We start from the raw sequence: 15,104 nt of genomic DNA on the forward strand, positions 1-15,104 counted from the left end.
CAATCATACACCTAATAAATACAAAACTGAGACCCAGGTGGCCTGGCTTTGTTTCACAACCGCTCAATGTCCTTGTGGTCACCACTTGTTTCATACTTTCAGCTTTTGCTTGTTTAAATTAATTGGTGCCAAATTTCTGATGTAGACAAGTGCCAAATAAGAGATTATTCAGAATTATATAATAGTCCTATAGAGAGAAACACTTTCCTTTCTTGGCCAGAAAAAAAAAAACATTAAATGTGGCATTTGATGATATGGAATGGACAAAGGGAATTCATATTTGTACATCATGGTCAAAGCTAACTAGCTAAGGGGTCGTTTAATTAATGTCTATTTTCATTTTATAGTGAATAATAAAATATAAAATTAATTAATTCAACTTTATTATTATTCTTTAGATAAACACATCAAAATTAATTTTCATTTATAAAAAAATTTTATTTTCTATCATAATCACCGTTCTTTTTGACTAGACAATATCTTAAATGCTAGTAGGCTGTTCAACAAAAAAAATTGCCATCTACATATCATTTTATTCATACAGAATGTGATGAAAATAATTTATCGTGATAAACACATACTTTGGAGATCAAATATTACCTCTCTTACCCCAAATATAAGAGTTAGTTTTGTAATTTATTTTGACCTTAATGTAAGATTCTAATTTATTTTTTTTTAAATTTATACTTCACATGATTCTTAATATAAGATGTTTCTAGCTAACTCATACGCATCAATAAAAATAATTAGAAGCATCAAATTTTGCATAACATTCAAATAATTTTTAATATTACTCCTATTAACTGCACTAAACTTCAATATCATAATGATTTCTATTCTCTCACAACCCTTATTAAATATAGGCATGCATGGGAAAATATCTAATGCGAAGTGAAACAATCAAAACGTATTATAAAAAAAACTTCTTATAATATGGAAGGACTAATATTTTTCAAACAGTCATAATTGATTATATATGTTAAGTGATTTTCATTTATAGGTAGTTGCAATGTAAATAATTGAGGATGATATCATAAAAAAATAAACAGACATTTCTATAAGTAATTAGCTTTTACTTAACTATTTTTTAATTGATATAAATTAGTCATTTAGTTCCTATATTTAGGATAAGAACACGTAGTATTTTAACATGACTTGATCACTAAAAAATTGATATTTTTAGTCAAAATTGAAATTCATTAATTTTCAAACTCACAGTACAGCATCATCTAAGGATTACAGTTCTTTATCAGAATCCACCTCCTGTTCACTAGATAGAGTTGATCAAAAAACCAAAAACCAAAAACCAAAAACCAACATCCATGTTATGAGAAGATTTGGCCATAGGATTAGCAAGGACCAAATCCTATCTAGAAACACGTGTTATCAGTTCTTGCAAATCTCAATGTGTACAACGAGTTTATTTGGAATAGTTTCTAAGTAACTTTTTATTAATTATTAACAGAATACGTGATAAGTATGTAAGGAAAATTTTATCTTAACTCATATGAAAATATTTATACATCGCGGATCTAAACAAGTTCAACTATTTTTTGATATCCTCTAGACTGGTACACATTGAGATCTTTTGCTCTAATCGTGAGCTTGCACTTGAAGCCACAAATCCATCTTCCCTCCTCATCCCAAATTACACGGTCACATCCATTATACCCACAATAGTCAAAACAATTGATATCTACTATCCTAATTATAAGAGCCAATTGATTAATTTGAGGAGATTAAAGAAGTAAGTAGAGTTAGTTATTTGTTCTAAATAGGTGTTGTCTTTCTTAAAATATCTTTACTAATCAAATATATTGACTAAAACTATTATTGGTAGAAGGGCTATTTTGAAAAAAATATATAAATATGAAAGACAAAGTGGATTGGAGTCTTATATTTAGAATCAAAATAAAAGTTAAATAGGATTTATATTAAAGACCGGAGGTAATATTATTTATTCATATTAATATGGGGAAAATCCTTTAGCTGGAAGCCCAGATTTTTGGGAATCAAATATTAATATTTTATCCAGAGGGATGTTTTTATGGGCCTAGGCTCAAGTAAATGGGCTTCACCAGAGTGCGAGGGTCCAAATCAGTCCACATCTGACGGTGAGAAAAGACGCGACTTTTGAAAGCGAAAAAGAGGCACACGTGCCATGCGCATGATCGCCTTCTCAGTCCTCGCCTTCCTTCTTCGTCATCGCATTATTTTTTCCCCTCTCCTGCTTCGCTTGACGCCATATGTACTTTCCCAAAGCTTCTCTTCTGCCTTAAGTTTTCTCGGCTCTCTATTTTTTTCGCCTAATTCCAAAATCCAAGCTTCTCTGTATCCACTCTAGCGTAATTAATGGCACCAACAAAACCGTCGTTTTCCTTTCCGGTTTCAATTCTGACATAAATTCTACTACAGTTCATACTTTAATTTATTCTGATTTACACAGCCACCGTCTCATCTTCCTTCTGATGAGTTTGATCCTTTTGAATGGCTCGCGCCCTTTATTGTTTGGGTTCGTTCCTTTTAATTGTGTTCTCAGTTTTCATAGCATACTGTGGGTTCACTGCTGCTTCCGGCGATGGTACCTTCTCCATTATCGGTTCGGATTTTGACTCCTTGTACAGCGATTATACTCCCCCGTCGCCTCCTCCACCTCCACCGCTGCCTGACCTTCCGTCTCTTTCTTGCGAAGAGGATCTTAAGGGAACTGGTTCTCTGGATACTTCCTGCCAGCTTAATTCCAGTTTGATTTTCGATAGGGATATCTATATTGAAGGAAAGGGAAGTTTACATATACTTTCTAATGTAAGTTTGAGTTGCCCAGTATTAGGTTGCTTAGTATTGATCAACATTAGCAGGGAATTCAGTTTACACAGTGGTTCGTTGATTATTGCGGGGACGGTTTTAGTGGAGTCTCAGAACGCTAGCTTGCTTGGTGGGTCGGTAATAAATGTGACCGGGTTGGCAGGTAAACCGCCGGCACAAACGAGTGGGACGCCGTCGGGAACTCAAGGTGCGGGTGGAGGGCATGGGGGGAGGGGTGCTACTTGTGTCACGGACAATACCAAACTTCCTGGCGATGTTTGGGGAGGAGATGCTTACTCCTGGTCTTCGCTGGATAAGCCGTGGAGTTACGGAAGTAAGGGTGGGACCACAAGCAAAGAAGTGAAATATGGAGGTGAAGGAGGGGGGAGAATTAAGTTTGTAATCAGGGATTCCATAGAAGTCTCGGGGGACCTTTTGGCTAATGGAGGTGATGGGGGGATGAAGGGTGGAGGAGGTTCCGGTGGCAGCATATTTATCAGGGCTCATAGAATGTAATTTCATCGTCCTTATTGCTTAAATGGTGCATTTGCATATTCACTTATGATCATTTGTAGATGATTCTCAGATTTTGTAGTGCGGTGTGGGAAGAGAAAAATGCTTAGCATCTTTTAGTTTAGAATATAATACAACTGTAATTGGCAGTTTAGGATGAACTCGTGGCTTTAGTCAAGGTTTTTGGCTCTGGATGTTATATCCTTCGTCATGAGCTACATATAGAGAAAACTTGCGGTGACTATATATTTTGCCATTGGCAACCACTTGTCTGTACGTAGCATTGTGATCTTCTGACTGTCACTTGCTTTTGCTATAAAGCGTATAAATAAGACTGTCAGCTTCCCCTCCCCCTCCCCCCTCCCCAAAAAAAAAATCTGGGTGCATTTGCATATCGTAAGCTCTCTAGATGGGTGGTAAGGAGAATATAATTACGAAGCAAGATTTCCTACGAGTTTGTTTGGGCTGATAAAAGAAATGAGGGAATTTAATTTAGATGCACAAAACTTTGTGCCTTCAATATTATGGGAGGAAAAAATTAGGCAAATTGAAGAAAAGATTTAATGCAAAGGAAAAATTGTTAGGATATGTTTATTGCAGAGGTCGTTTTTTATGCTGGTCAGCTATTCTATTGTTGGCTCTGTTGCTGATTATTTCACCCTTCACCTGTCCCTTGAAGGGTTAGGTGGTTTTGTCATAACCTGAAAGTCACCAAGGTCAAAGCTCTTCTGTGGCATTTTGTTACCCTTTTTGTGAGCCATTATTATTCACTTGTACCCTAGATAATTTTGTGCTGCTTTGTCCTAATGTAAGAGTTTGCAATTAATCATCTCCTCTGTGAAGTTCAGGACTGGAACTGGCAGGATCAGTGCCACTGGAGGGAAGGGATTTGCTGGGGGTGGAGGTGGAAGAGTTTCAGTCAAAGTTTTCAGTAGACATGATGATACAATATTCTTAGTGCATGGTGCGATACAGCTTTTTTTCCCCCCGGGGAAATGTTTTTTCTCGTTATGCCTCTCTATTGTTCTCTATGTTTTAATGGATATCTGTCTAAGCTCGGGACAAATTATTTATGGTAAGAATAATGTGCATTGATGATAAAGAAGTCTGCTCTATGCTTCTCAGGAGGAATGAGCTTTGGATGTTCTAGCAACGCTGGTGCTGCAGGGACATATTATGATGCTGTTCCTCGGAGTCTTTATATATGCAACCATAACTTAACTACACAGACTGACACACTTCTGCTGGAATTTCCTAAGTTGCCTCTTTGGACAAATGTTTATGTCCAGAATCAGGCCAAGGCATTGTTTCCTCTATATTGGAGCCGAGTTCAGGTGATTGAAGCATTGAGTCTATCGCTCCTCTTCAAATGTTTTGATTTTGATAGAAATGAGGCTTCAGAAAAGAGAAGAAAAAGGAGATACAAAAGTATGAAGCATGACAGTAGTAAAAATATTAAGGTCCTTCAGTCTCCTAGTTTTCTTATACTTTCTTTCTAATCTGCAGGTTGGTGGACTCATACGTATGACCAATGGTGCTGTCCTGAGCTTTGGGCTTGCTCATATCGGTTCATCAGAGTTTGAGCTAATGGCAGAAGAGCTTCTAATGAGCGACTCTGTGATCAAGGCAAGCGTAACATACTTTCCTCTCGTTGGAAAAACACACACGCATACAAACACACTTGCCTTTTCCTCTCCTATGATAATATATTCACGTTTGAACTGTGCTGCACTCATATGTTCATTCTTTATTTGAGAAGCGGCTAAGAATCATCAGTTCTAAGTTCCTTTTTTTTTTTTTTTTTGGGCTTCTTAACTTCCTCTCTCTCTTTTTTCCCCCCCTGTTTGGGGGGGGGGGAGATGGGTAAGAGTCGTTGGACATATTTTTTTTACATTTGAAATAGATTTTCTAAATATGACATCTACTCAGAAGCCTTTTCTCCTCTCTTTCAATCCAGCATACTCACCAGAAAGGGTTCAAAATGTTTACATGTCTTATGCTCTTTATCATCTATTCCTAAGTGAGCTGCATGCCTTTTTGTCAGGGACCCAAGCTCTTTGCCGAATTATTTATTGTGCCATTATTAAAGCTTTTTATGATCGCCCAAACTAATTTTATCTCAAAATATTACTATAGCCTACTAGAGAGAGTTGAATGGGAAGTCTCCATGTAAATTATATGATTACAAGTATTGTTTTAAATAGCATATTTTGTCTTTGATATTTGATATATATTTCAGTTTTCTTCCGGTTCTTTTCGCATCTGTTTTGCATTAACATAGAACTAGGAATGATGTTGATGTGACGAAATCACAATGCTTCAGTATCCATATCAGATTAGCGTTTTAAAACATTGACAATGACAATGCCTTCTCTTTCATTTTCTTCTGTCATCTCTCTTCCAATTAGATTTATGGTGCTCTGCGCATGACTGTCAAGATTCACTTGATGTTGAATTCCAAGATTCTCATAGATGGTAATGGTGATTCTATTGTTGCAACGTCCTTGCTTGAAGCCAGCAATTTAGCAGTTCTCAAGGTAATTATCATGTGCATTTGTCCCTTTTGCAGAATTATAATCCATATTTGTTATTGTCTGACAAGCTGCCCCATTTTGTTGTGTGATCAGGAATCATCTATTATTCATTCTAATGCAAATTTAGGTGTCCATGGACAAGGATTTTTAAACTTGACTGGACCCGGAAATCTTATTGAAGCACAACATCTGATATTGTCATTGTTTTATGGTATCAATGTAAGTTTAAGCCTCATCAGGTAGCTCTTATTCTTGCTTTACTGTTTCTTAACATCCATTTAGACAACTGGGAAATAATTCTTCATCTTTCTCTTTGCTGTGTTAATGCTTAATAACACCACTCAGAAACTTTTCCTTTTTGACCCCCAAAAGAAAATAATAATTTAATAATTTCCTATGTCAAAAGCAAACGCTGAGTTTGATAACTATATGAACTAAATAACGCACATGCTGTTCATGTAATGGACTTGGCAAGATAACTGGTATTTTGTTCCCTCTGTTTGCTGGGTAGTTATGACTTGCAACATTTTATCTCTTAAATTGATATCTGAGCTTCAAACTCTCTTTCTGTGGTATTATTTGTGTACTGATACAATGAAACTCATTTTGAAATGTGAAGGTTGGGCCTGGATCTGTTCTAAGAGGTCCTTTAGAGGCTTCTGGTGATGATGATATGTAAGATTATGAGTTTATTTCATGCATAATACTTAAGCATAAACTATCTTTTAATATTTATTTTTGAAAATGCCAGGAGACCGCAACTGTACTGTGAACTTGAAAATTGCCCAGATGAATTGTTTCATCCCCCTGAGGACTGTAATGTTAACTCAACATTGGCCTTCACTCTTCAGGTTTTCATTAGCCTTAGCCGTTTTTGAGAATTAAATTTTTCCATTTATCTAGATCATTCCTGTATCGAGGGTTTGGCCTTGTTATTCCTTACAATTTTTGGCCTTGATTACTGCCCCAGATCTGTCGGGTTGAGGAAGTCATTGTTAAAGGAACCATAACTGGCTCTGTTGTGCATCTTCATTGGGTTAGAAATGTAGATGTGCATCATTCTGGAGTTATCAGCGTATCTGGGCTTGGTAACATATTTGTTTTTAGAGGCTATGCCCCCTAAAGGATTTCATAGATCACTTAATGCAGAGTTAAATCATTTTATAAAATCCTTATTTGGATTGTTTGCAGGTTGTACTGGTGGGCTGGGAAGAGGAAGGTATTTTGAGAATGGTCTTGGTGGTGGAGGAGGACACGGGGGGAATGGTGGGGAGGGATACTATAATGGCAATTTCATTGAGGGTGGTACCACATATGGTGATGCGGATATGCCATGTCAACTTGGCAGTGGCAGTGGGAATAATAGTTTAGCTGGTGCAACTGCAGGTGGTGGCATTATTGGTAAGTTATGAATTAAAAGTTGGTCATTTTTGAACTCAGGCTTGGTAATTTTATTTAATTTTCTTTTAGGTTTGAGCTGCTTGCTTACAGGTGTATTCCTGACTTCTGACAGTGATGGGTTCTTTGGAGCACTCATTGTCTAGCTTGACTTTGAACGGTACAGTGAGGGCTGATGGAGAAAGCTTTGGAAAAGATATTAGAGAGCAGGAAGGTAGGCTCGTTTTGGGCATTGGTCCTGGTGGTGGATCTGGTGGAACCATTCTTTTGTTTGTTCAGATGCTAGTGCTTGGTCAGTTTTCTATGATATCAACCAATGGAGGGCACGGTAGTCCTGGTGGTGGTGGAGGTGGTGGAGGTGGAAGGATTCACTTTCATTGGCCTGATTTGCCTATTGGAGATGAATATATTCCTTTAGCAAATGTTAAAGGAAGTATTATTACCAGGTTTATATATAGCAAAATATGTTTCTTATCAATATCTGCTGCGTGTTTTGTGCCTCATGCGTCTGATGAGTTATGAGGTTACCATATCGTTGCTAGGAGTTGTGTATTGCCCATCCATGTAAAACGCGCATAGCATGAAATTATATTCTCAAGGTGGATGATTTTAATCTGTTTCTTTTCATTGATATGCTGTGGCAATTTTTATCGTTTGATCTGGAGGCAGTTTCATGATATTTATATGTTAATTTTCTAGCTATGTTTTTGACGATGCTATTTGGCCTATGGTCAATTAGATGGTTGGTGTTACACTTTTTCAGAAGATAATCTAACGGTTTTATTTCTCCTCTTTGTAGATTGAAAGGTATTTTAAAATGCAGTATGGTGCTCACGGGATGATGTCTTGATTATTTTTCCATCATTTTTGGAAATAACAGCTGTTTAATTGATTTACTTATTTCTTTATTGTTTTCTTCGAGGGATTGCGGTTGGTTAGATCAGTATTGTCTGCACTTGTTACTTAAATATGATTTCAGGGTTGGATGTGCTTCCGCATCTCTATGTGACGCGATGTCCATTATGGCTGTCCAGCCCATCTTCAAATATTTTTTCCTCTCTCATTCCATTTTTTCACTTCTTTTAATTTGCTGAATGACTCTTGATTGTTTAAATTTTGTTGCATCTTTTCGTACTTGCAATTGCTCCCTTGTAGCATATTACATTGCCTCCTTTTTCAAGATTTCCCCCTTTTTGGTTGTGGTTAACTGCTTTAAGCAGATATTTGCGCAAACTTATGAACTTTCTCCTACTGAGAGTGGTTTGGTTCTGAGTTCTTATTTCTGATTTCAGAGGAGGCTTCGGTGGGGGGAAGGGTCTTTCAGGTAAAAATGGAACTGTCAGCGGAAGGGCCTGTCCCAAAGGGCTATATGGTATCTTTTGTGAGGTGGGTTTGCTATTTATGATATTTCGTACTTAGAATATTTTGCATGAAGTAAAGAGATTTAGAAAATTAGAGTGGTTGTTATTGAGAACAAATGAATAATTATTCATTGGACCATCACTATGGATTACATACCTAGAGGATATGGCAAAGTGGCTGATGCTCTGGCAAAGAGGAGCATTCAGAAAGAAGCCCGTTTTAGATTTTGGATGTGGTCCCTGGTTATGTTAGGGTCCTAGTCATTAGACACCAGCTCGGATATAATTCCCCTCACTGCATCGGTTAGTTTCTGCGTTTTATTCTCATCTGTACAGAGGGAAAAAACAAAGAAAAATAAGGTGGTTCAATGCCTTGAAATTTAGTTTGAAATGGTATGCTGCATTTTCGTATGTGTTGTTTAGCCACTTTAATCTGCAGTTCCTGTATATAGGTTTTTGAGAAGAGATATTAAGGGTCTATTCCATCTTTCAGTTGCTAGAGTCTTAACTATGCATATTATTGCAGGAATGCCCTGTTGGTACTTTCAAAAATGTCAGTGGATCTGATGAATCACTTTGTCGTGATTGCCCCCCTCATGAGCTTCCACATCGTGCCGTATTTGTTCCTGTTCGAGGTATTAATTATTACTTTGCTTTCTCACTCCTGGAAAGAAAAAGAAAGGGTAAATTATTTATCAGAGTGGTTCTACATATCTGGAATTGTTGTTCTGCCTTTGGTTAGTGGGGCTTGTGTATATTACTTTTTCATTTTCTTGGATGATAAATGATTGCAGTCCCTGCACCACTTTTTGTTTGATTCTGTTGTTACTTTTTTGGAAGGTGGTGTGAGAGAGACTCCTTGCCCGTACAAGTGCACGTCTGACAGATATCACATGCCAAATTGTAACACAGCATTTGAAGAGTTGGTATACACTTTTGGTGGGCCTTGGGTTTTTAGTCTTCTTCTTGTAGGTCTCCTCATCCTGTTAGCTCTAGTTCTCAGTGTTGCGCGAATGAAATACATTGGTGGTGATGATATACCAGTCCATGCCCCTGCTCGAGATGAGACTCGAATAAACCACCATTCTTTCCCATTTCTGGAATCACTGAATGAGGTTTATTACCATCTTCCTTGTGAAATTCACAAATCTTACTGTTCTGATAGATGAGAAACCCATTTTGGAACTAGTGCAATGTTACGGTTCACTCTTACCATAATATTCCGTTTATCTTTCAGATCATTGAAACAAATAGAAGTGAGGAGTCTCAGAGTCACGTGCACAGGTTGTATTTCCAAGGCCCTAATACTTTTGGTGAACCATGGCATCTACCTCACTGTCCCCCGGAGCAAGTAAAAGATATTGTGTATGTAACTTTCATGTGAAAAATTCTAATTTCTTCGCAGTGCCGGATGTTTCTAGTTTACATTATGCATTTAATTTAAATTGGTTCTATAATTTATTATTATGTTGCTCATCATGCAGATTTGAAGATGCCTTCAATAGATTTGTGGATGAGATTAATAGTTTAGCTACTTATGACTGGTGGGAAGGGTCTATTTACAGCATCCTTTGCATCCTTGCATATCCTCTTGCATGGTCTTGGCTTCAAAGACGTCGTAGAAAGAAACTACAACAACTTCGAGAATTTGTTCGGTCAGAGTATGATCATGCTTGTTTGCGTTCTTGCCGCTCCAGAGCACTTTATGAAGGGCTCAAGGTAGCTGCAACCCCTGATCTGCTGCTGGCTTATTTGGACTTCTTCCTTGGCGGGGATGAGAAAAGATCTGTTCTCCCTCCCCGTCTTCATCAAAGGTTTCCTATGTCTATAATTTTTGGGGGTGATGGAAGTTACATGGCACCTTTCTCTCTCAATAGCGATAATATTCTTACTAGCATCATGAGTCAGGTTTGCTCACTCAAAATTTAGCTTTTATCTGACTTGTTGATATTTGATTCTTTGTGTTTGATTTATTGGCTAATTTTTATATTTTTGCCTACCCTTAGTCTGTTCCGCCAACTATATGGTACCGCCTAGTGGCTGGTCTTAATGCTCAATTGCGCATTGTTTGCCGTGGACATCTAAAAGTAACTTTCAGGCATGTTATTAGCTGGCTAGATCTCTATGCTAATCCTACTTTGAGAACATATGGTGTGCGTGTTGATCTTGCATGGTTCCAGCCAACGGCTTCTGGATATTGCCAGTTTGGACTTGTGGCATATGCCACTGAGAATGAAAGCACATTATTGCATAATCATGATGATTCAACTGACAATCAGTCAAGGTAATCATAATTCCTATGTTTCTTCTTGATGGCAGATTTACAGTAATATTGACTTATTTTGCTTTGTTATGTGCAGTTTCCTTAGAGTTCGTCGAAACCCAGTGCATAACTTGACCAGTAACGACCAGCTGATAATACCTAGAAGGAGTCTTGGTGGTATTCTAAATACCAAGAGCTTGAAGGCGCTCAAAGAGAAAATAACTATATATTATCCGTTCAGTTTTATATTCTATAATACAAAGCCTATTGGCCATCAGGTAGTAAATGCTTTCTACCATCCACTTTATTTTCTGTATCTCCGAAATTCATGTTGATGGCACTTACCTGATTCTCTCCTCCTTTCAGGATCTAGTTGGTCTGGTTATCTCTATACTACTACTTGGAGATTTTATATTAGTATTGCTCACTTTGCTTCAGATGTACTCTCTATCCCTGATGAACTTCCTCTTAGTTTTGTTTGTCCTTCCGCTTGGCGTGCTATTTCCATTTCCATCTGGAATCAATGCTTTGTTTAGTCAAGGACCTAGGAGATCTGCAGGTCTTGCTCGTCTTTATGCCCTGTGGAATCTGACATCCTTAGTCAATGTTGTGAGTTTTCCTCAACCTCTTATCTTTCATCCTTCTGTTTTGGAAAGCAGTGGTTACTACCCATCTCCAGATATTTGTTTTAACCTTTACTTCTAATTGCAGGTAGTTGCCTTCTTTTGTGGATTGATTCATTATACAGCAAACTCAAATAAAATGCATTCCAACTTTAAATCTTGGAGTTTTAGCATGTAAGTGTCTTTCAACATCTGATATGGCAAATTACCGGTAAAATTGAATTGACATGAGGTTGAATATTTTCTGAAGTTGCTAATATTTGGCAAATATCTAAATGCACTTGCCCTTTGCTGGGGAAATGCAGGGATGAAAGTGAATGGTGGATTCTTCCTTCTAGTCTTGCCCTGTGCAAAATCATCCAGTCCCGTCTTGTCAATCGCCATGTTGCTAACCAGGAAATTCAAGATTTGTCTTTGTACAGCGATGATCCTAATGTCTTCTGGCAGTCATAAATGTAATTTTTTTTTTCGTTTTTTAGTTCTTTTTTTCCCTCTCCTTTTGCTCATTGAAAGAGTAGCAAGGAAATGAGAGGAGCCACATGGTGTGCTGTGAGTATTTATTTATTTGTACATGTGTGATGAGGGCTTGTTGTATGAGCTACTGAGCTAGTATTGTGATATCAAGTATAGTGTACAGGTTAGAGAGGGGTGAAATTAATGAGTTTAGTGTGTTAGGTCATAACCAAGTGAAGCATTCAGTTGAGATGTTTACAGGTTGGGCTATACAGGAGCGGAATTCTTTTTTGGGAGTTGTGGAGAGGTGTATCATATTTTTTTCTTCTGATTTATAATTATAGTTTTCTAATAGGCAAACAGTTGATTAAATGGGAAACCCGGGTTGAGTTTTGCAGCTTTTATCTCCTCGTTTTGCCCATAATATGAATCGGTGCCAGAATATTTGATCCGCTTGTCTCTTCAACGCAGCCATTCGTGATAACTGGCGCCCACTGCAAGTTTAGATTTTAGTAGATGATAAAAAGTTAAACCACCATAGTAGCAACTTCATTCTGCAATACGGCAAAGCAAGCTTTCAAGTTACAAATGGACAGTTTAAATATTAATCGTTTATGTGTTATTGTTTAGCTTTTCCATTATTGTTTGTCAAGAAGTGATTTCCTTTATATTATAACCAAGCCGGCTGGGCTCATGGACAAAAACGCAATGTCTTGATTTTCCTATTTCCTCGTTACTGTATTTTGAATTTTTTTTTTGGCTGCATTTCAAATGCTTCTGCTTTGTAAGTAAACAAATTTTCCCGCCATCGTGCTCTATTGTTGTTCATGGGAATGTTATTTTGCAAGACATACTTTTCCTGTGGCTCCACTTGTCTAGGCTTGCTTCTGAAATTGTTCAGCCTTTTTAACTTTCGTCTTCTCTCTGTCTTTTTGTTAGACAGACTTTTCTCTAGTCAAATGCTACTACCTTATAATATTGTAAGAGCGAATAAAGTAAATTTAAAATGCACAAGTTGGTGGACGGCATTACAACTTGCGTAGAATACGTTTCATCGTTTCCCTCTGGTTGGACGAAATGAAGGGGAAGAAGTTTCCGGGTCCGTTCCCTTCCCTCCCAGGTGATGTCGTGAGGTTTGGGAACTGCAGCTGAACACTTGACATATAGGGGAGGAAACTTGGTGGATCTACTCGCCCAACTGATCAAAGTAGGAAGATTATCTGAACAGGTAATTTTGTTTTACTTTGTCGAATGTTATCAGAGGAATAATACGATGTTGATTTCCTTTGGTTTAAATTAAATAACTGAGGATGACATAGTAAGTTCATGGATGACATAGTAAGTTCATGATTTTGGGATTTGTTTAACATCAAGGCATATAAACATTTCACTTCTACCTAGTGAACTACGTTTCACTTATTATTATGATGATGATGATCTATGATGATGAGATTTCCAATGCAATACGATTTAGATGCCTCTAAAAAAGAAAAGGAAAAGAAACTGTCAGATGAAGCTTCATGAAAACAAGGCTAATCATCATCATGACTCTATCACTCATGCATGCATGTGTGAGTAGCATCAATAGTGTGTAAGATTTCATGGATTATTATTATGACTTAGGTATGAGGTATATGAAATTAAATTAACAATATATATAATGCTTGCAAAGTGGCTCTACTAGTTACCAAGGTACTTGGCTTTAACTAAAGGCAACTTTGACATTATATTGCACTTTGCTTAGGTTGTGTTCTAGAAGGTGACAATCCTACAAATATCCTTTTCTCCCCATCCCAAAGTGAGCACCAACATACACACTCACATTCTGTTGTGGACTTTGACTCGATGAGACGACTATTTGTAAAGCGTAGGACCCTTCCCTTTCCTATCAAAATTCATATGGATCGTGGGTTTGTGGGCTTTCAATTGGACTATGATTTCTATATTACTGAGCAAGATCTCATGGAATTCCTAAGCATGCAAGAGCTGTTCATAACCGTTATCCTACTCTTTGTCAGGTGCGTCACTTTGTTTTCATTTCTAGACCTAACACATCTATATATATGCATTTAGTTCTCTCTCCCACAACTCACATGTTGGTATGCAATTTGATAGGTTTTGCTACGAACTATGCTCCTTCAGAGGAGTTGATGATAGATTTGGATTTTTGTGTCCAAATGCGGTTCAGTGCGTAGGGTGTACACGAGAAGATAGAATATCTTACATAGGAAGTACTATCAGGGAAGGCAATAAGCAATGTTGGCTTGCACCAATTCGTGAAGGGTATATAAATAAGTTCATTATCAATATTGTAAACAATCAATTATGACAAACTCTTATGTAAACAATATGGTATTTTAGTCATTAATTGATACATTGTAGGAATCATTGGACATTATGTGCTATTTGCCCAAAGTTGAATACCATTTATTGGTTTGATTCATTGGGAGGCGAACAAAGCAAGGACATTGAGAAATTATTCACCGAGTAAGTATATTTTTTAAAATATTTGGGTTGCAATATTATGAGTCAATATTAGTCTAATTTCTTACATGTATTTAATAATAGAGCCCTCGAGATGTACCAGATCACTGGAGGAAAGAATGTCAAATGGCTACATCCAAATGTATGTAGCTAGTTTTGAAGCTTGAAGTTTAAATGATATCCCATTCCTATTTCTTTTTTTTAATCTCAGTTACTCTTATTTCTTGATTCGCAGTATCGTCATCAACTTGGGGATAAAGAATGTGGATATTATGTTATGCGATATATGTATGACATCATTGATAGTAACGAAGTTGACTCATTAGACACGGTAATTACATATTCCCAAAGCCTAGTCCTCTCATGGCAACTGATGTTTTTGTGAGCTATTAATGTTGTGATGTGTTTCTGCAGCATTTCAATAATCCACAATGTTATTCGCAAGAAGAAATCAACTTCATTCGGAACTTGTGGTCGGCCTATTTGTTGGGGCTTAATTTTCTCTCGTTAGTCTCTTCTATGTTGTGGAAATATGATCTCCTCGGCTACCCGCGGAGATATAAGACCATATGAACAGGCTATTATTTGGACCATTTGATTAGAAGAAATTAATCAGTGAATGCTCATTCGAGTGGGTGACATTAGCGTGTGTTTCAAAGGCATAAAATTT

At 37.3% G+C, this 15,104-nt stretch overlaps 1 protein-coding gene across 1 annotated transcript; it reads left to right on the forward strand.

The window, feature by feature from the left end:
- Positions 1-2,237: 2,237 nt before the first annotated feature.
- Positions 2,238-12,354, forward strand: LOC114741661 (uncharacterized). Its single transcript, XM_028929914.1, has 21 exons — positions 2,238-3,317; positions 4,167-4,282; positions 4,444-4,652; positions 4,825-4,944; positions 5,727-5,855; positions 5,946-6,071; positions 6,472-6,527; positions 6,604-6,703; positions 6,823-6,940; positions 7,044-7,253; positions 7,366-7,696; positions 8,543-8,636; positions 9,138-9,246; positions 9,452-9,726; positions 9,849-9,976; positions 10,096-10,519; positions 10,618-10,895; positions 10,972-11,152; positions 11,241-11,483; positions 11,586-11,671; positions 11,803-12,354. The coding sequence occupies exons 1-21, from the start codon at positions 2,488-2,490 to the stop codon at positions 11,948-11,950; spliced, it is 4,311 nt and encodes a 1,436-aa protein (XP_028785747.1). The 5' UTR covers positions 2,238-2,487; the 3' UTR covers positions 11,951-12,354.
- The last annotated feature ends 2,750 nt before the right edge of the window (positions 12,355-15,104 follow it).

The sequence above is a fragment of the Neltuma alba genome, unplaced genomic scaffold, assembly GCF_004799145.2.
Source record: "Neltuma alba isolate B1F8T4 unplaced genomic scaffold, ASM479914v2 tig00003455_pilon, whole genome shotgun sequence".
Taxonomy (NCBI): Eukaryota; Viridiplantae; Streptophyta; class Magnoliopsida; order Fabales; family Fabaceae; genus Neltuma; species Neltuma alba.

Excerpts from the sequence above, each read along its gene's own strand:
- LOC114741661 (XM_028929914.1), top strand. The coding sequence starts at position 2,488 with ATGGCTCGCGCCCTTTATTGTTTGGGTTCGTTCCTTTTAATTGTGTTC. Across the intron at positions 10,896-10,971 it reads TCAACTGACAATCAGTCAAG|TTTCCTTAGAGTTCGTCGAA; the intron begins GTAATCATAATT and ends TGTTATGTGCAG. Across the intron at positions 11,672-11,802 it reads AAATCTTGGAGTTTTAGCAT|GGATGAAAGTGAATGGTGGA; the intron begins GTAAGTGTCTTT and ends GGGGAAATGCAG.